At 41.7% G+C, this 25,728-nt stretch overlaps 1 protein-coding gene across 1 annotated transcript in view; it reads left to right on the top strand.

Annotated features, from left to right (window-relative positions):
- The window catches only part of LOC119577076 (WD repeat-containing protein 81-like), a 72,417-nt gene that overhangs the window by 34,316 nt on the left and 12,373 nt on the right, over positions 1 to 25,728 (top strand). Inside the window, 14 exon segments of the mRNA XM_037924754.1 lie at positions 2,384 to 3,539; positions 3,762 to 3,922; positions 4,224 to 4,308; positions 5,534 to 5,858; positions 5,860 to 6,172; positions 6,327 to 6,502; positions 6,657 to 6,901; positions 7,203 to 7,302; positions 8,267 to 8,438; positions 8,640 to 8,761; positions 8,973 to 9,085; positions 9,423 to 9,630; positions 24,250 to 24,435; positions 24,583 to 24,690. Of these exon segments, the coding sequence (XP_037780682.1) occupies positions 2,384 to 3,539; positions 3,762 to 3,922; positions 4,224 to 4,308; positions 5,534 to 5,858; positions 5,860 to 6,172; positions 6,327 to 6,502; positions 6,657 to 6,901; positions 7,203 to 7,302; positions 8,267 to 8,438; positions 8,640 to 8,761; positions 8,973 to 9,085; positions 9,423 to 9,630; positions 24,250 to 24,435; positions 24,583 to 24,690 (3,470 nt within the window).

Below are 25,728 nucleotides of genomic sequence, written 5' to 3'. Positions count from 1 at the left end.
TTACCCATGTAGGGCACCTATATACAAGGGGACAGGAAACAAGTCAGGAAAAAGCTAATGAGGTTAATCAGTGTAGAACTTCTAATCTTAACCATCGAGAACTGTAGCTTGTCTGTCCCTACCTGCTAAACAGGTCTGAATATCTAAGTTCCACCAAGGCAAATTATGATTTTCGGTGTTTCAAGAGCTTGATTTTACACACCAGAAAAGTGTATATTTCATTGTCATATATCAAACTAAATCAAAGTTGAGTTTCAAACTTGAAAAGGCTTATCCCCTGCATGTGAAAGAAATGGGTCAAATTACATGCATGTTATGCAACAAGATGACATATTACTGTAAAATCTCTTAAAAATGGGTATTTGCATGTATCTAGATGTAATTAGATGCATGATTAATAGAAAAAAAAACGGTATAATAGGAATACCTTCTTTGATACAGAATGATATATTTTGGGGAGGGATTTAGCTGGATAGAATATACCAATGCCAGAATTACTACTTCACACTGTGTTCTATTGATAAGAAGAAAGAGACAAGGAGCACACTTGTATGATTGGCTCATGTAGAGAATGGTCTGCAAGAAAATGAGGATGATATGGGTGTGACTAGAGAAAACTTGCCAAACAGTACCAGATATATTAACCCATTACTGCCAGGCCACGCGTATAGCCATCATAACAAACCGCTTGATTTGCTGGGTACAGCGGGACAGTTGCCAGAAATCACTGGAGTCTGTGACACCGAGAGATTTCTAATACTGTCATCTAAGGGTTAGGGGACACTAAATGCAAATCAGTAACAAAAATGACGAATGAAAAAGTCCTAGCGGTTTAGGACAGGCCATGCATCATCACAGCTAAAAGGATTGGTCAAAGATAATTTTGAATGGGACTTTGGGCACTTTGAGCACTGATCATGATTTAGAATAGAATGTAAAGCATGTGAAACAGAATTATTCTTTTCTCAGCAGTTATTACTACATTCTTATATTTGTATAATTGTATAATCAGTAGTATGTAAAATGATGGACAGTGACTGCAAAACAAGAAGAAACTTAACCCTTTCCTGACGGGTAGTATTCATAGTGGCCCGGGCCCCACTACCAGGGGCTTATATCGTCACCCTAGCATGCGCGACCGCTCATGCCAAATACCAGCATCCCTTGCCGTTTCTTCGTAATACTACGAGCATATGTTGTATTTTCAGTTATCATTATTTTCTAAAGTCTCTATTTGCCATACTTCCTGATAAATCAAGACTGAAGGATATTTTTGTTGTTATATAGACTCCATAGTTGATCATTATTCGCTCTATAGTCTGAATAAAAAAAAAGTGTGTGGCATCATGGAGTTGAAATCGTAGTTTTTTTTTTTTTCTTTTAAGTAAAAATGAGAAAGTGTTAAAAACGACTTAATCACATTTTCAGTGGCAGAAAAATAATATTTTGCCGTGATTATTAAAAATGAGAAAGTGTTAAAAATGACTTAATCACATTTTCAGTGGCAGAAAAATAATATTTTGCTATGATTGTAACAAAAAAAAAAATCTCATGGCATGTCCATACATACACCAAGGCATGTACGTACATACCCCCAGCAGATAATCCAGTCATGCCATGGCATGTACGTACATGCCACCCATCGGCAAAGGATTAACAAATAAATATTTGTACAGGTTATTTTCACATTCTATCAACTAGTTCGGGGGAGGGAATTATCATGCTTGAGGCAGCTACCCAGGCAAATTAACCTCTTTGCTCTAGGAGCTGTCAAGCTGTCAGCTAACCCTGTCATTTATAGCTGGTTTTGGACAGCATACATTTATAGTTAAAGAAAAACTTAACTAACTAAGATTCAATTCTGATATTAGTTACATGCATGGTAGTCTACATACTTGAGAAAACTGTTGCTGGACTCTCTCCTGGTACTGTTCCCAAGCAGAAAGTCAGTTGTTAGTGAAATGAATAAGAAAACCTCTCCATATCAACTTCTGCACTGAAGAAAATCGCAGATTTTCTAAAGAACACTTCTGTAAGGACAAGACAGTATTTTTTACAAAAGGAACTTGGCCTACCCATGTCAAGAAACCAACACATATGAAGGCTAGGAAAAAGAAGTGAGTTGTCTCTCTAATAAGAAATGGGCTTCCTGGACTGATGACTAGTGGATAAGTGTAATGTTATTTGACAAAGCTTTGTCATTATGAGTGTTTAGACTTCAAAGCAACAAAGTCCATGTCTTCATTTTTAACAAAATAAAGGTGTACTTTTTGTTTAGTTTTAACTCTGTAATGTAGATTTCCCTTTCTATGTACAGCCCTTTTGCAGCCATTTTATTTTCTGAGTATGTATAATACTATGTTAATAATAACACTTTTTTCAGAAATAGAGAAATCAGATGAGCAGAGTGAGGCAGATTCTGCACCAGAACGTCAGGATGAAGAGACTGAGAGCATTAAGTCATTAGCTCTTTCAAAGAAGCTGAGTAGATCAAGAACTTCTCTGTTTGAGGAAAAGGTACCTGAAATGCCCATGATCCAACTCCCACAGGACTATAATCCACTTGTGGCACTCAACCAAGTGGAAATGTTGTTCAACTTAGTCCTGAAGACTTCAAAGATGATTCCTGAAAGAACCTTTAAATGCCGTGACATTCAGCAAGCAGTCAAGCAGGCTGCTCATCTGAGACGTGTAAGAGACATTCAAGCCATAGGATGCATTACTGTGGAGATGTTTAATGCCCCAAAATGTCGTGTGCTTAGTAACAGGGCAAAGCTACCAGAGAGGTATGCCCATGCCCTCAAACTATTGATGAATGATCAGATTGACATACCAAGATGCATTCGTCACACACTACAAGTTATATTTCAGATTGATAGTGCACAGGACACCGGAGACTATGTTCTCCCTAACAAGTATGACCCTGTGTCTTCAGATGGTCTCCCTCCTCCCAGCCCTCACCAGCTTCTTCAGTCTCTGATTAACGTAATTGTCTTCCCTTCATATTTTCCAAAATTGTATACCTTTGTGTGCAAGATGAGGCAGTACTCACAACTCCTTAGTGAAGCTCAAGTTTCATGTTGTGATCTGCAAAAGAGGAATGAGTACATCACGAAAGTGGCTGAAATTAGGGTCAAGATGGCTGCTAAGGACCTACCAAAGATATTACCAAGTCTGTCCTCTGAAGGATTGAGTCTCATTCTACCGTACCTCATAGAGCTCTTTGAATTCCCAGAGAGTGCTGTAAATGCTGCCTGGTACCTGACAAGTCCCCTAGCCCAAGCCCTTGGGCCAGAGGAAGCGAACAAACACCTCTTACCACCGGTTGTTAAACTGTTTGAAGCTGAAACTGTTACAGACAAACATCTGAAGCTCTTCCATCGCTCTTTCTTACTGCAGCTAATAGTTTGGTTTGGGTTGCAAAAGTTCCTCACCTTCTTTGTCACACCATTAATAGAGGGTGTAGGAGGTTACAAAGAAGTTTTAGGAAGAGCACAACAAGCTGCAGAGATAGTGAGGAAACAGTCAACTACATTGAAGTAAGTTATCTAGTTGTAAGTCAAACAATTAGCTTAAAAAGTTGTACCAGTAAGTTAAAGAAGTTGAAGATATTTAAGTTGCTATATATACCCTAAATGTTTGAAACTCTAGAGCCAGTTATCAAACCTTTTTGTGCTATTTTAAATCCTCTGCTGAATTAGAAGTACACTACCCTTGCTACTTCTAGTTGTCCCCAGATAATTATCAAATATTTGCTCTAGGAGTGTGGACATAAGCCTGGGTAGTGAAGGAGTTACCTCCCCTTGTGAGGAGGACTCACACTCCAGCAACACAGAGCTCACCCTCAGAATGGAGGCAGAAGAGGCTGGTGCTGCAAGAGTAGAAGGTGACCTCACAGATGCTGAGGCAGAGGCTGAGCCAGGTTAGAGCTATTGTGGTTGTGAGTGAATTAATACTTTTAAAAGATTGACACAAATCTAGCGTGATATGTGTTGAAATTTATAGATTACATATCACAGAATAGCTGTTGGTGCTAACATTGTAATTAAAGTAATTTTGATTTATGTGCTATGTGTAGATTTTCATCATGTATATTTTTCAAGTAAGAAAAATCAAGCATTATTTACTTTTGAATGAAGCCTTGACATATTAGTAGGGAATACAAGGAAATCACACAAAAAAGAATAAAGATGTAGGTATGCTGAAGAATGTGGGCATTTCAGAGGTGTTCGTGTTTGAAGGCGGGGAGGAAGAAGTAGAAGCTAGTTCGCCTGATACACCTATGCAGGACGCTAGTGATCAGCTGAGGTGAGGCTAGACTATTTAGTGCCAGTGCTTTACTACTTCACTTTGCATGGTGTTGCATGATATCTGTCAGGATTGGGAAGATGGGAAAAGCATAGTACATTTACCTCTTAATAACTCCCAAATTTCTTAAAGATTTCATTTTATAATTATTGTGTTCATAGAGATAAAACACCTTAATTGTCCTTGTTTGAAATGTTGTGATTTGTAAATAGAAGTATTGTTTGATGGTGTACTTTTTTGTATATTTGCATTTTCAATGATATTTGCACTATTTTGAGTTATATGTTTACTCATTCACTTTTATAATAGGAATGATGATGATACAAGAGCAGTGATAAATACTAGTATACTGATTTTGTTTATTTATTTATTTTTATGGTATATATATTTTTTTAGCTTTTAACAAATCCTAATATTGTCATAGAACTGCCTAGGGAACTAATTCATAGGAGGTACTAGAGTAGCAGGCAGTTCATCAGAAATAGTGAATCTATTATAAACAACAGTGCTTTTAATTTAATTAAAACCTTACTTAGAAAAGTGACAACAAATAGAGAGGAACAAAATCTGTATGAAAAAAAGCCACATAGTACATAATGAGTGTTAATCAAGTTACCCTTACTGCTCTGAGACCCTAGGAAATTGCAGCTCCTAATCATATTCACTTTCCTTTGAATATTTTATGTGGTACTGTCAATATTTTCCCTTTTATCCAACCATTTGTAAAACCTTTCCATCTACTTTCTCCTTTCACAGTTATGCAATGAGGTCTTTAAATTTTATAAATTTTATAAAAAAGAATGATTGTATATATGTTTCTGTCATTATTTTCCCCATAAATTGTATTCATAAATTCCTTTTGTTTTATCACATTAGTCATATTTCCTTTGTTTCCACACATTTTGATTTGTGTTTAATGAGGTTAGTTTTGTAAGTAAAGTTAAATGAAAAAAGGGTGAATGTGGTGGTTCATGGCTAAGATCCTTCATACCTATTGGGTCCAGGGTTTTATGATACATAATTACTATGTGCAGGGTAGAAATCCAGCAATTGCTCTGATGTTTGGAGACTGATGTAGCCTAAGGTTTTGATGACTGAAGTTTAGATCTGTTGGTTATCAAAACGGGTTAAATTCCTTATAGGTTTGTGCAAGATGATGAAGAAGCACATTTCATTATTACCCCCTGAAATATATATCTCACCCTATCTATTATTCCTTGTGCAGATCACCTCTTGCATCAGAGACCATTAGCTTGGATGAGGTGTCCCTGCAAGAGGGCATTGGCTCCATCCCCTCACTGTGTCCATCCCCCCACTCACCTTCCATGAGTGGAGATGAAGATGAGGCTTCCAGTAATCCTGACACTCCAACCCCTCTGGTGTCTGCATACTCTCCCTCGTGTGTGTCCACAACCACAGGCATTACCATACCAAAGAGTGGCACAGATGGCATGGCTCTGATAAAGTCTATAGGGGAGCACTCCACATCATTGCCCAACTTCCGCTTAGAAAAGGAACCTCATGTCACCAACATTGACATTGGTGAAGACAAGCTCTGACAGCCTGACAGCCACATTCAGAGAATCAGAAGATTCTGCCAAGCAGAAGATGGACCTTGATCATAATATGTCAGATGTGTGTTGTGAGAGTGTCCTTTGGTTGGCAGGCAGACTAGGCCCAGTGCTTACTTCACGTTACATGACTCGGAACTTGCTGAGGATGCTGACGCTCTGTTATCTGCCAGACTCTGGAGCTCTGACTCCCATCCCTTCAGATCCTTTAGACGAACTCTCAGTGACCAGAAAGCGTATTCTTGGAGATCGTTATGCTGCAAAGGTTCTCCATTGCCTGTCAGAAATTGCTTGTATGTATTGTAAATATTTTTAATGCAAATTTATTACTAAGCTGGATTGTATTGGAATATACCTGAAAATAGACTTTCTTTACAATTCTAATAGCAGAAGCTTATAAACAGTCTGTGTGAAAATTTGTTTTTAATAAATTCTCTCCAATCATAGGTCTGTATGGAGAACAAGTCATTCTTCTCCAGTATCTGTGTCATATATGTGAGCTCGTTGCCTCGTGCCGACGCAAGCTATCTGCTACAATGGAAGGAGGGCTGTTAGGCGCTATGGCCTTGCTGCAGCACCTTCTTCCCTACCTGACAGATAGCACCTTTATGGAGCACTTGCAGGTATAGAGAATAGCAAAAATATGTCTCTTCACACCAAAAATAATTATAGGACATGTTTATCATAGTACAAGTAAATGTTGTGATTTTTTTCCATCCATGGAGAGAGTTTTCTGTTTGCAGTTTATTGTAAACATAATGTAATAATATGTTTCAGGAAACTCTTATCCGTAATGCTGTGTATCCTGTTATTCGCCTTCTGTCATCCACCAAAGTCAACTTCCCTCATGGTGGAACAGCACGAGGAGTTCTAGCCTGTAGGGTCATTGACTGCCTTTTCATCATGGCTCTGAGAGTAGGACGTGAGATGAGTAAGAGCATTTTAATGCCAACCATAACCAGGCTAATGACAGCCTTTGATAAATGCCACAGCAGTTCAAATCAGCTCGGTGCATCACCTAGGTAAAAACTTTTTCAAGGGACTTGTAACTTTTGCAAAGACTTATAGGATAGATATGATGATTTTATATTTAACTTTTAGGAAGTAGCAGCTCATCATGTAATCAAATGATTATTGATGATTATTGTGTACATTACAAATCAGAAACAATTGACCTAAAATATTAATATATTTGATTATTGCATTGTGAAAAAAAAAAACTATATGTATATACTGCAGTTATTAATTATAAGAAATGAAACATCATGTGAACTAATACAACCCATACATTGGAAATGTTCATTAAGATCATCTATCTCACAGATCACTAGAAGCTGAGGAACTTCTGGGTGGGAGTGAGGAGGGAACTCCTGGAGGCATTCAGGCATCCCCTGGATCCAGTACTGACTCAGTTAAAGCCAAAGTAAGAAAGTCCAGATTATGTTGCCAGTTATATTTTTGGTGTTTATATTAATTCTTAATCTTATTTTAATTAATTTTAAGCAAGTTTGACTTGTAAGATAACATTAGCTGAAGAAAATTGTATAGTATTGGTTAATGGCATTGGTTAAAGCTGTTACACTTTGGGGCTTAAACTGCCACATTTACCAAAGTAGGTGTTTGCTACACTCAAATGACTGTGAAACCATGTCATGCTAGTTCAGTGATTGTAGTAATTATTTGCCATGCCTCACCATTCCTGCTGGCTTCATTTACAAAAATAGGAAAAATTGAGTTTTCAGCCAGCTGTGGAAGGTTATATCTCTGCATGAAGATCCCTGGCACACAATTTACCAGAACTATTTAATATGCCTTGAAGAACTTTGAAACTATAGTATCTTTCTAGATACCCTTCTTATCCAAGCTCTGGCCAAAAATTTTATTGTTTAACCCTTTCCCGATGGGTAGTATTCATAGTGGCCCGGGCCCCGCTGCCGGGGGCTTATATCGTCACCCTAGCATGCTCAACTGCTCATGCCAAATACCAGCATCCCTTGCCTTTTCTTCGTAATACTACGAGCATATGTTGTATTTTCAGTTATCATTATTTTCTAAAGTCTCTATTTGCCATATTTCCTGATAAATCAAGACTGAAGGATATTTTTGTAGTTATATAGACTCCATATTTGATTATTATTTGCTCTATAATCTGAATAAAATAAGCAGTATGTGGCATCATGGAGTTGAAATCTTTTTTTTTTTTTTTTTTTTTTTTTTTTTTTTTAGAGAAAGTGTTAAAAATGACTTAATCACATTTTCAGTGGCAGAAAAATAATATTTTGCCGTGATTGTAACAAAAAAAAACTCGTGGCATGTCCATACATACACCATGGCATGTACTTACATGCCACCCGTCGGCAAAGGGTTAACTATAACATTTTCAACAGGCAATAGAGGAGTTAAAGCAGGTCCTGACTCCAGAACTGGCCTACCTGTCCTATGTCCCATTGTGCAGGTTCTTAGGAGCTTCCTACATGGAAACTACCCTACCTAACCATGACCTGTTGCGTTCTCTATGTCTACAGTATGATGAAAACAATCAGGCTCACCATGCAGCTGGTATGTTTAATGTTCATTTCAACCACTGAAATACTTATATGTTTGAAGGATGATTTTCATTTGGTTCAATAATTGTCTCTGTAAAATGTGTATATTCATTTTGACAGGTGTTGGTAAAATGACTGTTGTTCAGAAAGTAATTAGGTGAACATTGGTTATTTCAAAAATTGAACAGTGAGAGTGTATCTGATTGTGAAACAGTATTGACAGATGATGGTTTGGCTATGAACTGTTCTGCTACCCCTAGTGAAGATCTAGGTGGGCGGAGACCAAGCAACAGAGGAACTAACGTGGCTGTCACTGGAAATAGAATTGATATAAAGGTTTGTAAAAACAGGGTAAAGGGAAGTTATAAGGAAGGCATATATTATATCAGAAAGACTGCACTTTTCTTTACAGTGTAGTTAGGAAATGATAAGTTTAACTTTGCTAAACTATTTTATTTCAAAGTCAGTAATACAACCTAGATAAGGGATATATGTAATAATAAGAGTGTTTAGAAAATTTTATGTAGCACATTGCATTTATTTCCAGGATGCTCCAGATAGTATTATTACCCCTCAGTCAGAACTTCCCCCTTCCATAGGTTTTGCAACAACTGTTGATATTTCAAAATATACAGGTGGAAAAATGGATAATACTCAAAGGTAGGTTGAAAAAGTTCTGTCATTTAGCATATTAGAATACCAGACATGTTATTTTGTTGTAGTATTATTGGCAGTAAAAACATAGAGATATAAATCCTGTTAAACTCGAAGAACAAGAGACTTCAGAATTGTAGCAACTAAATATTAAAAACTTTACATTAGCAATACTAGGAAAAATCATCTGCATTGCAGGGGATTATTTCTACAACAGTAAAGCAAAAAAAGTAAATGGAAGGTATCACAAAAAACATGAATAAATGTGTTGTATTTGAAATAGAAGAAGAATAAAATAACCAAAACTAGACTTTATTTGAATGACTATAATTTCATATTACAGGCATCTACGAGGCAACTGGCTGGCTTACTGGGAACATGAAATTGGAAGAAGTGAACAGGATGCTAGGTTTAACTTCAAGCAGATCAAGCTACAAACATTTACTGGTCATACAAACAGTGTGAAGTCCATCCATGTGCTAGATAATGAGAATTCTTTCATCTCATGTAGCAAAGATAAAACTGTGAAACTTTGGTCTTTAAGAAGTCAGGTATGATACTTTAGTAATGATAAGGTGATGTGGAAGATTTTTTTTTTTCTTTCTTTCTTTTTTCTTTTCTTTGCTTTTTCCTTTTTTGTGTGGATATAGGAGTTTATGTGTGTGTGTGTTTGTGACATAAACACACACACATACACACACACACACACACACACACACACACACACACACACACACACACACACACACTATGGCGTGTGCATAAGCATAATTTGTGTAACCCATTAGACAACTGACCACGTGGCTGGTTGCCACATGGCTCTAAGTCGAGTTAAGAACCATTGACTCAGTGAGGGCATAGAAGATGATTTTATCTGACCTCTCAGTTCGTGTTCGGCGGTCGACGTGATAAGGTCAGTCCAGCCTTCACCCCTTAGGGCTGGTTGGCCAAACCTGTGACCCCATGCCCAGCGCTTACCCAAGACATTGTCTCATGTGCTCCCTTCACTGTGTAGAACTCTTCACAAAAAAAGAGTCAAGCCATCATAACAACCATAACTACCCTTGCAAGCCATTGTACAAGGTTCAGAGACTTATAACTGGTGGCAGGGTGGTCCTTTTGGCTCGCAACACGAACACACAGTTTCTGGAATTCGTTCAACCAGCTTCCACAGTACAACCATGTCTACAAAACCACGTGAGTACACGTTTTGGGCCTCTTTCCTTTCCTTCTTGTCCCATAAATGTGTTAAGCCATATGTGCAGTCATTCTCACGCTGGTTATGTTGGTTAAAAGTGCTTAGTGACAGCAAATGGCACATTCTCACACAATTCTTCTGACTTTAGATCACATTACTGTGTGATCACAGTATGTGGTCAACAGACATGAATATCGTTCATTAATCAAGTAGTTAGTTAATTTCTCTCGTTATTAGAGATTTATATTGTTTCAACTGCAACGCATTTAACGTGTTTGTGAATTTATCTTTATTACAAATATCATACCATTTATTTCTCTTCTCATAACACGTTTTCCTGTCTTGACCTGACCGCACTTATACCTTCACTACTGGTCGGTTAGGACATGGAAAGGGCCAAGAAATGACCGCTTGTTTTTCCCATAATTTGGTTATTGTTACTGACACCATGGGGATAACTGTAGCATTGTTACATTGCTCATTGGTGACACATTCTATTAGCACTAAAATGGAGCTTTTAACCTGATTTTATATAAATATATTATTTCAAGTATAGCATTAGGATCTTCCCCATATCACAGTGCACAGGGATATCCGATATAACCTGGAGTTGCGTAAATCACCTAATAGATCTACGCTCTGACGTTACGATAGTGGGTACAAGTAAAACGAAGTTATTTGTTCGATCGGTAACTTTCAAGTCGGTGCGACCCGCAGTTACATCCTTTAATTAATGTAGGACTAGGGTTTAAGCTAGAATCATTATTCGCTTATTAATCACACCTTTCTCACCCTCTAGAAGTCACTTGCATGTTTTGGGTAAATCCCAAGCGATCATGTGATTCATGATAGATACCCATAGGGAATGTCACGAGCACCCATCACAGATACACAGAAGAGAGCAGGTTATTTATAGATTTTCCCAGCTCAGTTCACTTCATTCTACTGCATTTTGGGTATAGGATCTGACAGGCATAGCTAGACATGGCTACCTCGGCAGTTCAGAATTTCTGACCCCGAGCAGATTTGCTAGCAAGAAAGCTTGCGAATATTCTTTCACGTCACCATTCACTAGTGCGTACATTCTGCTACATATCATTAAATGTTGAATTCATTGTGGTAGTTGAAATAATATTGTATTAATAACATTGCTAATTTATCTCAGTTTTGTCATATTGAACGTTAATCATCATGTTTGTGATACATTTTCTGTGTGAGTTCACTCTCACTTTCACTCATTCACGCTCTCTGCCGTTCACACACACACACACACTTACTTAGGGTTTGTTGCTGTCGCAGTTGCAGGCATAAAGATCTATGATGTATATCTTTTGCCTGTGATATTGTCAGTCATGACGAATGACTCCTACAAGAAATACAATTTCTTATTTTACATACATTTCTTCTCTGTGTGACAACAACTGGTTCAAGTAAATCCTTGCGGATTGCTATTGTCGTTCCCCTTATCTACTTTCATATCTATCAGAGACAGTTGGTAGCTCAAGCTACTTCCATGCGGATTGCTACTGACATCTCCCTCTCCTATTTTCTTCTTTATCTTTGTGAAATAAAACACAAAATGAAAAAAAAATGAAAATAAAATAAAAACAAAAATTAAAAACTGCACCAACATCCCCTCTTCTCTATTTCCTTTCTTTTTCTCTTACTCTCTTGGCCCTTACGTGTATGATCTGGTTCCCTGACTATATATAGCAGTGGGACTGATGATATCCGACATGGCACCAAAGGAGGACCCTGCTGCAGAAACAGTCACCTTAGGATGCTGTAGGAAGGACATCACCGGAAGATTGCCAGAAGCCTGCAGACCAGGATGTTCTAGTGGAAGAGGACATCGTATGCCAGGATGCCCATAGATCCAGTGAAGGACCAGGAACTCACCAGTGCAGGTACCAATTGCCCTAGGATACTGTGGAAGGGTGCCACCTGCCTGGATGCCCGCAGATCTAGTCAAACTCCAGGACCTCATCAACACAGATATCAGCCGCCCTGAGATGCCGAAGAGGACTCCTCCTGCCCAGACACCAATAAATGCAGACAAAGATTATGAGTACGTATGGACGAGTATGCAGCTGAGAAGGACCTGAACAAGATCTGCGAGGATGTGTGGATGAGTACACCGCCGAGTTAAACCTGAACAAGGACTGCGAGGAAGTCTAGACCAATCCTAAGTCACGGAAGACCTGTGCGAGATCTTCGAGGACGTGTGGACGTCAAGGACAGATAGTTTACACCAAGGACCAGGAAGAAGAGGACAACATGGACGAGCAGCCTCGAGGATGGACCAAGGACAATACACACGAGAGTGAGATGACCAGGCAAAGTTGGGTTACCCCTTAAGGCCAATCTAAAGTGCCTCGAGGCCGAGGTGTGAGTAAGTGGCTAAGCAATATGGCATGTACATAAGTATAATTTGTGTAACCCATTAGACAACAAACCAAGAGGCTCTAAGTCAAGTTTAGAACCATTGACTCAGTGAGGGTGTAGATGACAATTTTATCGTCTCGTCTGACCTTTCAGTTCGTGTTCAGCAGTTGATGCGATAAAATCAGTCCAGCCTTCGCCCCTCTGGGTTGGTTGACCAGACCCGCGACCCTGCGCCCAGCGCTTACCCAAGACATTGTCTCGTGTTCTCCCTTCACTGTGTAGAACTTTTCATAATAAAGAGTCAAGCCGTGATAACCACTGTCACTGCTAACCAGTCATAACCATTGTTCATAGACACTCATTGCCTTTTACACACACACACACACACACACACATATATACACACACACACACACACACACACACACACACACACACACACACACACACACACACACACACTCATATATGTAAACATGTAGATACATATATATGCATAGATGTACATATATATGAATATTTATATATATATATATATATATATATATATATATATATATATATATATATATATATATATATATATATATATATATTTATATATATATATTTATGTATGGGGCTGTGTTGGTGGGGGCGGCAGAGGTGGCGTGCACCCGGAGTGACCACCCGAGGCTTAACCTCAGGCGTGCTTTCCGGGTAGGCGCTTGGAACATCCGGTCCTTGCGGCAGGATGAGCGTTACCTCTGCTATCGCGGGAATTGAAGCGACTGGGAGTTGAGGTGGCTGCCCTCTCAGAGGTGAGAAGACCTGGTAGCGGCACGATCAGTGTGGGTGGTTACACCTACTACTGGTCGGGCCGCAGCGATGGTCACCACCTCCAGGGTGTAGCCATAGCCATCTCCAGTCGACTTCAGCCTGCGGTAGTCGAGGTGACACCGGTTGATGAGCGTATCATGGCATTGAGACTGAAGCATGCTTTTGGCTTCATGTCTCTTATTGCTGTATACGCTCCTACCGATGTACATAAACCGATGTGAAAGAGGCGTTCTACGCCAAACTCGCATCTGTGGCAGACGATTGCCCCCGGCGAGACATTCGCATTGTTCTGGGCGACTTCAATGCGGTATCCGGCTGTGACCGAGCTGGCTACGAGATGTCTGTCTGCCCCCATGGCTCGGGAGCTGATCCCAGCAGCGAGAATAGCCTCCTTCTCCGGGACTTTGCTAGGTCCCAGAAAATGAGGATCTCTGGCTCCTGGTACCAGCGCTCCAACTCGCATCGCTGGACTTGGTACAGCGATACGGGTACAGTGGCCAAGGAGATCGACCACATTCTTGTCAGCACGCGATGGAGGATCCTCCAGAACTGCAGGGTTTTACCGGAGTGCTGAGTCTGTGGCACCGACCATAGGCTGCTTGTGGCTACCCTGCGGGTCCACTTCAAAACTCCCCGTCCCTCCAGTGGCCACCCTAAGGTGTTTCACTTGGACAGACTAAGGGAGGAGGAGGGGTTGCCCGTGGGTTCGCCACGGCAGTCTCTGACCGATTCTCAGAAACCAGCAACCTGATGGATCCAGTTGCTCTGTGGGAGTCCTTCAAGCGCGTAACACTCGAAGCAGCTCAGGAGTCCATTGGCGTACGCCCAAGGACAAGGCAGAATACCATCTCCCTGGAGACATTAGAGGCCACTGAAGCGTGTCGCAAGGCTCGGCTGAATGGGAATCAAGTCTTGCGTCGTTCCATGGTGCGTAGGGCTCGGACACTGCTGAGAAGGGACAAGGAACAGTTCATCAGGAATCTTGCTGAGGAGGCCGAAGGCCATTTCTTGGTAAATGACCTTCGCCCTGCCTACCAAGCCCTGAGAAAACTGAACCCTAAGCCCTCCTCACAGATGACTGCAGTCCGATCAGCGGATGGACGGATCATCTCAGATCATGTTGGGGTTCGTGAACGTTGGGCTGAGTATTTTGAACAGTTGTACCAGGTGGATCCTCCAACAGTTAGCTTGGATGCAAGCGATGTCTCAGTGCCTGTGTCGGACCCACCCATCAGCGAGGAACCTCCTACCCTAACAGAGGTTAGGCTGGCGATTTCCAAGCTGAAGAGTGGGAAAGCTGCAGGCATATGTGATATCCCTGCTGAACTGCTAAAGGCTGGGGGTGAACCTATGGCTCGGGGCCTGCATACAGTCCTGACTGCCATTTGGCAGTCTGGACATTCCCCCTGACCTGCTGAGGTGCGTGGTCATCCCTCTCTGGAAGGGGAAAGGGGATCGATGGGACTGTAGCAACTACCGTGGCATTACACTGCTCAGCATACCAGGCAAGGTTCTCGCTCACATTCTTCTGAAACGGATCCGCAACCACCTACTGAGGCACCAGAGACCGGAGCAGTCTGGATTTACTCCTGGCAAGTCCACAATAGACCGTATACTAGCGCTTCGAGTAATTGTGGAACGCCGTCGTGAGTTTGGTCGTGGTTGCAGCCTACATCGACCTCAAGAAGGCGTTTGACTCGGTGCATCGGGAATCGCTATGGGAGATCCTGAGGCTCAGGGGAGTTCCGACACAGATTATTGGCATGATAGCAAGCCTCTATACTGGTACTGAAAGTGCTGTAAAGTGTGGTGGGGGTATGTCGAACTTCTTCCCTGTTAATTCAGGGGTGAGGCAAGGCTGTGTCCTTGCACCCACACTTTCAACACTTGTATGGACTGGATAATGTGCAGAGCTACTATCCAAAGTCAGTGTGGAGCAACACTAGGCAATATTAAGGTCTCGGACCTTGACTTTGCCGACGATGTTGCCATCCTATCTGAGGTCTTGGAGTCACTTGTGGCGGCTCTTGATGCATTTAGCAATGAGGCGAAGCCCCTAGGCCTAGAGGTCTCCTGGACACCAAGATTCAGGACTTTGGGGCCTGTTAGGGGAACCCGTTCAGTCGATCAATGCTTGCGGCGAGGACGTTGAAGTCACAGAAAGTTTTACATACCTTGGTAGCGTAGTCCATATCTCTGGGTTGTCCAGACCAGAAGTCAGTAGACGGATTGGTCTGGCAACAGGAGCCATGAACTCATCACAAGAGCGTTTGGAGATGTCGGTACCTATGCAGAAGGACCAAGCTGCGTGTCTTCAAGGCCTTGATACTTCCAGTTTTGCTCTATGGAAGCGAAACCTGGACGCTATCCAGTGCCTTGGAGTCTCGCCTTGATGCCTTTTGTAACAAGTCCCTTCGCCGGATCATGGGGTACAGTTTGGCAGGACCACGTGTCCAACGCGCGGTTACACCGTGAGACTGGCATGGGACCTGTTACTTGCATAATCCGGATCGCCAACTCAGGCTATATGGCCACCTAGCTCGCCTCCCTACGGACGACCCTGCCCACCAGGTTGTCTCTCTGCGAGACAACCCTGGGTGGAGGAGACCTGTGGGACGTCCTAGGAGATCATGGCTTGGGCAGCTCGACGAGACCTGACGTGAGGAACTAGAGATGGGCCGTGTGCCTGCCTGGAGACTCGCCTCGAGGGATCCTCGTGGCTGGAAGCGAAGGGTGGATGCGGCCATGCGCCCCCGTCGGCGTTAGCCCCTTGATGATGATGATGATGATATTTATTTATTTATTTATATATATATATACATATACATACATACATATACATATATAAAAGTGTTGTGTATGTGTGTGTGAGTATATATATATATACAAATGTATATGTATACACACACATTTATATACATATATGTAGATACACACACACACACATACTGGTAATGGCTACCCTACGGGCCCACTTCAAAATTCCTCATCTCTCCATTGGCCACTCTAGGGTGTTTCACTTGGGTATGACTGAGGGAGGAGGAGTGTGCCTGTGGGTTCACCACGGCAGTCTTTGATCAATTCACAGAACTTGATAACCTGACGGACCCAGTTGCTCTGTGAGGGTCCTTGAAGCGGGAAATACTCGAAGCAGCGCAAGAGTCCAATGGCATACGCCCGAGGGCAAGGCAAAATTTCATTTCCCTGGAGACATTGGAGGGCACTGAAGTATGTCGCATGGTTCAGCTAATCAGGACTTGCGTCGCTCTTTAGTGCATAGGGCTCAGATACTGCTGAGAAGGGACAAGGAACAGTTCATCAGGAATCTTGCTGAGGAGGTTGAAAGCCATGTCTTGGTAAATGACCTTCGGCCTCCCTACCAAGACCTGAAAAAGCTGAACTCTAAGCCCTCCTTGCAGATAACTGCAGTCTACTCAGTGGATGGGCAGATAATTTCAGATCATGTTAGGGTTTGTGAACATTGTGCTGAGCATTTTGAGCAGCTGTACAGGTAGGCTCTCCAACAGTTAGCTTGGATGTAAGTGGTATCACAATTCTTGTGCCAGACCCACCCATCAGCGAAGAACCTCCTACCCTAACTGAGGTTGGGATGGTGATTTCTAAACTGAAGTTTGGGAAAACTGCAGGCATATGTGATATACTTGCTGAACTGCTAAAGGCTGGGGGTGAACCTATGGCACAGGGCTTGCATGCAGTCTGGTTCCATTCCCCTGACCTGTTGAGGGGCATGGTTATCCCTCTCTGAAAGGAGAAGGGGATTGTTGGGACTGTAGTAACTACTATGGCATTACACTGCTCAGCATACTAGGCAAGGTTTTTGCCCACATTCTTCTGAAATGGATCTGCAACCACCTACTAAGGCACCAGTGGCAGAAGCAGTCTGGATTCACTCCTGGCAAGTCCACAATAGACTGTATCCTAGCACTTCGAGTAATTGTGGAATGGCATCGTGAGTTTGGTCGTGGGTTGCTTGCAGCCTACATTGACCTCAAGAAATCATATGATTCAGTGCATCGAGAATTAATATGAGAGATTCTGAGACTTTGGGTAATTTGACACAGATTATTGGCCTAATTGCAAGCCTATATATCAGTAATGAAAGTGCTGTAAAGTGTGGAAGGGCCTGTCGAACTTCTTCCCTGTGAATTCAGGGGTGAGGCAAGGCTGTGTTCTTGCACCCAACACTTTTTAACACCTGCATGGACTGGATAATGGGTAGAACTACTGTCCAAAGTCATTGTGGAGCAACAGTGGGCAATATCTTTGCCAATAATTTTGCTATCATATCTGAATCTCTGAAGTCACTGGTGGCAGCTCTTGATGCATTTAGCAATTAGGCAAAACCCTTTGGCCTAAGGGTATCCTGGACCAAGACCAAGATTCAGGACTTGGGGGCCTGTTAGGGGAACCCTTTCAGTTGATCCATGTTTATGGTGAGGACTTTGAAGTCATAGAGAGCTTTGCATACCTTGGTAGCATAGTCCATATCTCTGGGCTGTCAGACCAATACAGGCCAATACAGGTTGGCCTGGCAGCAGGGGCCATGAACTTGATTAACAAAAGCATTTGGAGATGTTGGTAGCTATGCAGAAGCACCAATGTAAGCGACACCACATCGCCAGATGTAAGCGAGTGGCCACCGCAAGCCACCAGAATATGAGTGACACGAGAGATTAGGAGCACCGCGTAACCAGATGTGAGCGAGACGAGAGATGGACTTGGGTGGTCAGTGAAAAGGGGCTTAGCTTGCTGGTTTATTCTTGAAGACAGATATGAGACCCCCCAAGAGACCCCCGTGTCCCCGGGTGGAGGACGAGATGGTGGAGCTGGACCCTGTGTGGCTTGGGCTGTCTGCTGTATCTCTGTCTGCCTTACGGACGTGTCCTTTTATGCAGCGGTTCCCTTCGAGGACGGATGTTTGTTCCTGTGCGAAAAGAGAAAGCCGGTGACATCTGCGTCCTGCCCAAGGAGAAGGGCTGCGTGCTTGGACATAGGTGTGAAGTGTACATCCGGTCTTGCTACGTATTGTTGATATCGCTCGGCTACGCGCAAGGCTCGTCCTCGAGCCGACTGTAACGCTTGAAACGATGCAGTAGATGGTCTGTTTGGTATCTACAGATGGTTCCTGGTGATCCGAGAGTCGCTAGGCCGTCGCGTGCCAGGGTAGCGGGTGTGGCAGAGGTTTCGCACTGAGGTGCAACATTCAGTAGCGAGGAGGGTCAATCGTCTTCAGAAGATGAAATATAAGTGTACCAGGCCAGTAAAAGGGCTAAGGAGGAGGATGATAATGTGTTTTTCAATCACTTTACTAAATTGCGAGAAAATGAGAGCATAATAAGGAGAGTTTGTCACAAGAAGGCCGTGTCAAGTAGCGAGTTCAATAAGGTACCATCATATTGAAGACAGAAAAGTTAATTGAATAAGAATTCCATATCTTTGGAGTAAATAGGCAAGTATATATGATTCGAACACATAGGCAGCTGGGCCTGAACTTAATTCTAACAGTGCGCGCCTCGGCGCTTCAATCGTATGAGCGTAAGTGTGCAGTGGACACAGGATTCCTTCCTTTACGGCCATGAGCCGGAAAATCAACAGTGCGCGTCTCTGCACTTCAATCGTATGAGCGTAATTCTCGGTGCGGCGGGCGCAGGGTTCCTTCGTTTACGGCCATGAGCCGGGCTTAAAATTAACTTGCGGTGATTTTAACCGAGTAAGCCTATATAAAGCATGGTGTCTCCAATGTATTGCCATTATTTGCAACTGGAGATACTACCATCAGTACATATTCACCAAACCTTAAACTAAAGAAGCATAAACTCCAGCATTACTGAGGACAAGATATCAAACTTCGAGAGGATGTCGTAAAAGAGATTTGGGTTCAATTATTAGTCATAGGGATGTCACATAGTAAAATACGCAATCTTAGAGTGAATTCCGAGTAGAGCGGGCAGGTAGGTAAATAAGAGGATAGTCAGGTGATCGAAATCTACGTGTGAACGAGCGACAGATTAGCACGGCAAGTATGAAGAACAGTGATATAAAGAACGATATAGTGTATACACAGAATGTAACAATACGCAAGAAGTAATGAAGTGATTACTAATAGGAATAACATATAAGAGAAAAAAATAGATAATTTCATTAATTCAACACAAATAAACATGAATAATATGATGAGAGCAGCCAAACATAACAATAATTAATTAAACTTGAAGGTACTCATTTGTTCTGAGAGAAATGATATATGCTAAATTGTGCGATCTGAGGATAAAAATTATAATAAACAGAAAAATACAAACACAATACATCAATTACGGGATGGTTAGAGCTGGGGAATGAGGTGTGAAGTGAGGGTGCGTGTCACTTAGGTTTGTTCTCAGTGTGTGATTGTGTTAAAAAAAACACTGGTTGACAGGGAGATGTTATGTAGTATAGATATAATGGTCTCTAATTTGAATGATACTAGAATACCACTATATTATCTGGCAGGTCCAGAGGAAAACTCAGTATCTGTTTCTCAGCTTTATTGAGGGAACAGACACGTAGATTAAAAAGGGATCTTGTCGCGGTAGACGTGGCGGAGGCGGCGTCAGCTCCTACGGGTTGGAGGGAAGGTGTTCGCGGTTCAAGGAACGGACTCGGACTGATTCCTTTGGGTATTTCTGGGTCACTTCCAGCCTAGGGCGTGGGGGCACAGCTGTTGCCCTCGGCTACCCCCTCCAGGCGTTTCTCGTTATCGCCGAAGGTGAGGTCATGACCCAGGAGGTCAGCAGCTGCCTAGCCAAATTCCTTGATTAATGGATGTCACCCCGGCTCAGGTAGATTTCACTATTTATAGATGTCACGCTGCCTAGCCAAACTCCTTGATTAATGGGTGTCACCCCGGCTCAGGTAGATTTCACTATTTATAGATGTCACACTGCTCTGCCACCAGCTATAATGGTCTCTAATTTGAATGATACTAGAATACCACTATATTATCTGGCAGGTCCAGAGGAAAACTCAGTATCTGTTTCTCAGCTTTATTGAGGGAACAGACACGTAGATTAAAAGGGATCTTGTCGCGGTAGACGTGGCGGAGGCGGCGTCAGCTCCTACGGGTTGGAGGGAAGGTGTTCGCGGTTCAAGGAACGGACTCGGACTGATTCCTTTGGGTATTTCTGGGTCACTTCCAGCCTAGGGCGTGGGGGCACAGCTGTTGCCCTCGGCTACCCCCTCCAGGCGTTTCTCGTTATCGCCGAAGGTGAGGTCATGACCCAGGAGGTCAGCAGCTGCCTAGCCAAATTCCTTGATTAATGGATGTCACCCTGGCTCAGGTAGATTTCACTATTTATAGATGTCACGCTGCCTAGCCAAACTCCTTGATTAATGGGTGTCACCCCGGCTCAGGTAGATTTCACTATTTATAGATGTCACAATAGAGTTAGTAGTGTGCGTTCGTAGAGTGGCGTGTACTTGAATTTGAAAGAAGGCAACTTGTATGCAAGGTGTGGGTGGGTATAGGGAGGTCAATAGTTACTCTGGCACTAATAGGTACACTTACTTTTAATAGTAACGAGGAAGATTGTTGGTGCTGGATAGAACTGCGACATCCTGGCTGTGTTGACGAGGGTTCGCGAAGAATTAGCGAGGCAGGTGAGCTGGGTTGGCGAGTGTGGCGGCGTAGAATGCGAAGATACATCTTCAGCGACTTCGTCAGGAGGGTAGCACAGACGTGAGTGGTGAGCACGAAGTAGTAGGACAGACATGGTGCGGGTGGGCATGATCGAAGAGGACTTGGTAGCGATGGCTGGGCGTTGAAAGAGGCGGGGAGGCACTTCGCTTGGATCGGCAACAGGCGTCGGCGAGGAGCGAGGTGGTAGGCGAATATGCGTCGGCGTTGTGAGGTTCTTGAACACCACTGCCATCAGATGTAAGCGACACGTGAGTTGCGAGCACCACATCGCCAGATGTAAGCGAGTGGCCACCGCAAGCCACCAGAATATGAGTGACACGAGAGATTAGGAGCACCGCGTCACCAGATGTGAGCGAGACGAGAGATGGACTTGGGTGGTCAGTGAAAAGGGGCTTAGCTTGCTGGTTTATTCTTGAAGACAGATATGAGACCCCCAAGAGACCCCCGTGTCCCCGGGTGGAGACGAGTGGGGACCCTGTGTGGCTTGGGCTGTCTGCTGTGTCTCTCTCTGCCTTACGGACGTGTCCTTTTATGCAGCGGTTCCCTTTGAGGACGGATGTTTGTTCCTGTGCGAAAAGAGAAAGCCGGTGACATCTGCGTCCTGCCCAAGGAGAAGGGCTGCGTGCTTGGACATAGGTGTGAAGTGTACATCCGGTCTTGCTATGTATTGTTGATAACCAAGCTACATGTCTTCAAGGGCTTAATACTGCTTAATACTTCTCGATGCACTGAATCAGATGATTTTTTGAGGTCAATGTAGGCTGCAAGCAACCACGACCAAACTCACGATGGCATTCCACAATTACTCGAAATGCTAGGATACGGTCACACACACTACTTTGCTCTATGGAAGCAAAACCTGGACAATATTTAGTGCTTTGGAGTCTTGTCTTGATGCCTTTTGTAACAAGTCTCTTCACCAGATCATGAAGTATAGTTGGCAGGACCATGTGTCCAACTGACAGTAAGACTGGCATAGGACCTGTTACTTGCATAATCCAGGATCACCAACTCAGACTATATGGACACCTAGCTCGTTTCCCTGTGGATGACCCTGCCCATTAGGTTGTCTCTCTGTAAGACAATGCTAGGTGGATGAGTCCCATGGGCTGACCTAGGAGGTCATGGCTTGGCAGCTAGATCAGACCTGTCTGGAGTTAGAGATGGGCTGAGGGCCCACTTGGAGGCTCACCATGAGAGACCCTCATGGCTGGAAGTGAAGTGTGGATGCAGCCATGCACCCCCGGAGGCATTATCCCCTTGAGGATGATGATATATGTATATATATATATATATATATATTTATATATATATATATATATATTATATATATATATATATAAATATATATATATATATAATATATATATATATATATATATATTATATATATATATATTATATAACACATATACATAACATATACATACACACATATACATATATACATATATATATATATATATATATATATATATTATATTATATATAATATATATATGTGTGTGTGTGTGTGTGTGTGTGTGTGTGTGTGTGTGTGTGTGTATATGCATATATATATACATACATACACACATATATATGCTATGTATATATATAGATATATACATATATATGTATGTATGTATAATATATATGTGTGTGTGTACATATGTATGTATATACGTATGTATAAATATACATATATATGAACATATATACGTGTATATATATTACACACACACACACATACACACACACACACACACACACACACACACACACACACACACACACACACACACACACACACATATATAGATCATCACTGTGCCTTCAGACAAGGGTAACTTGATAGTGGTCCTCATGTCATCCACAACACCTCTCCTAAAGAGACTCCTCACCTGCCCTTCCTCAGCCTGCCCTACACTGAGATCTACTCTCTCTGTCACCCTCTTCACCCTCTCAACTGCAAGCTGATATTTCACCAGGTTAACACTCTCTGTCACCACCTGTTCCACACCAGTCATCCCTCTACCTCGAAGGTGGGCACCTATGCTGTTTGTTGTGCCTCCTGTGATAAGCATTACTTTGGTGTGACGGGCAACAGTCTCACTAAGCATCTGTCTCAAGATAAGTATGCTGTATCCAGGGGACACAATAACACCCTCCTTTGCCATCAGTGAGACACAGGCCATCAGGTGGACTGGTCAGCGGCACAAATTGTCTTTCCTTCTGCTAATATCCACACCTGCAGACTGGTAAAATCCTGCTTCTTAAAGCTGCTGCCTAATAACATCTTGAACATCATTTTTTCTCCTGCCGATAGTGTCCTCACTTGCCACATTCTCCGTCTTCTCCCTTATGCTGGCCACCCTGTGCATAGTCTGGCTGATCATCTAACCTGATTTGACCTCCCTTCACTTTCATTCGTCTGTCCTCACCCGTGTTGCTGTGTTGCCTCTCCTCTCTCTTTTTTATACTTCTCTCCTATTCCTCCTCAGACCTGAAGATAGAATCCAAGTGGGTTTCAAAACTGTAGTCTTATTTCCAATAAATCTAGTTTTTTGCATTGTGGGTTTTTCTACCATATATATATATACATATATATATATGCATAAACTTATATATGTATATATATACATATACATATATGTGTATATATATACATATATGCATATTGTGTGTGTGTGTGTGTATGTATATATATATATATATATATATATATATATATTTGTATATATGTATTATATATGCATATATATACATACATATATGTATATATATGCATATATATACATACATATATGTATATATTCTATATATTTGTGTGGGTGTGGGTGTGCATATTTCAAGCCTTGAATTTTTTAATTCTAATAAAGATTAGTACTCTGGATGCCTTCTGGTATTCATTTCATTAAACCCTAGATTCATGTAAGAGAAATTCATCAAATGCTCTTTTTTTTGCCTTTCCATTCCATTACATCTCTCTTGGTGCAGTGTGTAAGAACATCATGACTTTTCTGTTGTATTTTCCATGTAAGCTTTTACAAATTCTGATTACTTTTCAACTGATTGATATCTTTTTAACAGGGTGATGGTAATGCCCATGTTAGCACTCAGTGGACATATACAGGTCACAAGAAATCCGTTTTTGGTGTTGCTTTTTCTGACTCAATGAGGTATGCTGCCTCATGTGATTCAACTGTCCATGTGTGGGATCCATTTATTTGTGCCTGCATAAAGCAGTTGGATTCCTTGCGTCACAGCCCAGTCACTGTAAGTTGGATATCATAGTTGCAAGTTTATTTTCTTTTTTCATGCTGCTGAGTTTGGAGAAAATTGAAATTAAACTTTGTAAATAGAACCTGTTACTAGCACTTTCAAATTTTGATTATGAGTTTTCCTTTATTTCCTCCCTGACAGGTGCTGACTGCAATGGCAGCTCCATCAACACAGTTGGTGGCAGCTACTACAGATGCCACGTTACGATTCATAGACCTTCGTACCTGCAGTTACACACATGAGTTTAAAGTAAGTTTGCAGCATTATATATACAAGAGATATGGTTATATGTGAATTTGAACACCACGACTCCAGTTAAAGGATAACAAAGCTATCCACTATTTTCTTATTTTTTTTCCATGCCAAATGTTTATAAGTATAGCAATACAAAACACTCAGTAGCAAAGAACATTTAACAAACATCAGATCATGATCAGTTCAGTGTATTTTTTCCCAAAAGAAAATCTTGTTAATCCACATAGAGTTTAGAGTTGATGCCTCAATGAGGGGGAAATGAACATGGACTAACATAGTATACAAAGAATTGAATGACAAAGAAAATGATAGTAAACATTTTAGAGAAAACAAAGCATAACAAAAGAAACTGTAAAGAGTGAAGTGGAGTCAAACTTCTCAGAAATATTAAAGCAAAATAAAGAAACAAATAAATCAGACACAGGCTAACTAGTAGGTTGTTAACCATTCCCAAAAACAGAAATTAAAACAAAGAAAAAAAATTAAAGTGAAAAGAAAAGAAAAGGAAAGACATTTAGATCAAACATATTATTTTTATACATTGCTGAAGAAAAAGGTGATAATGAGAAAAGAAAAGAAAATGACACTGAATTGATCAAATATTTTATAAGTAGATGAAACCATTATAATAGAAAGTGCCTTTAAAATTGAAAACACGGAACTGAAAGGGAATACCATGAAACTAAAAAAGATAAGAAACTGGAAGATGTATGGATAACCCCAGCAACTTAAGCTTCAAAGAAAGACAATACAGAGGAGTTTGGTAAATCAGCAAAAAGAAAACAGGAAAAATAATGGGGGTGGAAAGACAAGGACACTCAATCCCATTTAGTGTCCTTGTTCACACAAAAGCAAGTGAGGAAACTCCTCCCACTACAAAGGAAGGGAAGGTCCAGCCTCCAGAAATGTGGAAAGCAACATTGTGACAAGCAAAGGCAGAAATTTAACAACAAGCAATAATTTTAGCACCAAAGAAATGGAGTATTATGAACATACTATTTAACATCTATGGTTTATATTCCAAAACAAATC

The sequence above is a fragment of the Penaeus monodon genome, chromosome 9, assembly GCF_015228065.2.
Source record: "Penaeus monodon isolate SGIC_2016 chromosome 9, NSTDA_Pmon_1, whole genome shotgun sequence".
NCBI classification, from domain to species: Eukaryota; Metazoa; Arthropoda; class Malacostraca; order Decapoda; family Penaeidae; genus Penaeus; species Penaeus monodon.
The sequence above is the reverse complement of the archived record's forward strand: the minus strand, read 5'-3'. Positions and strand labels throughout refer to the sequence as shown.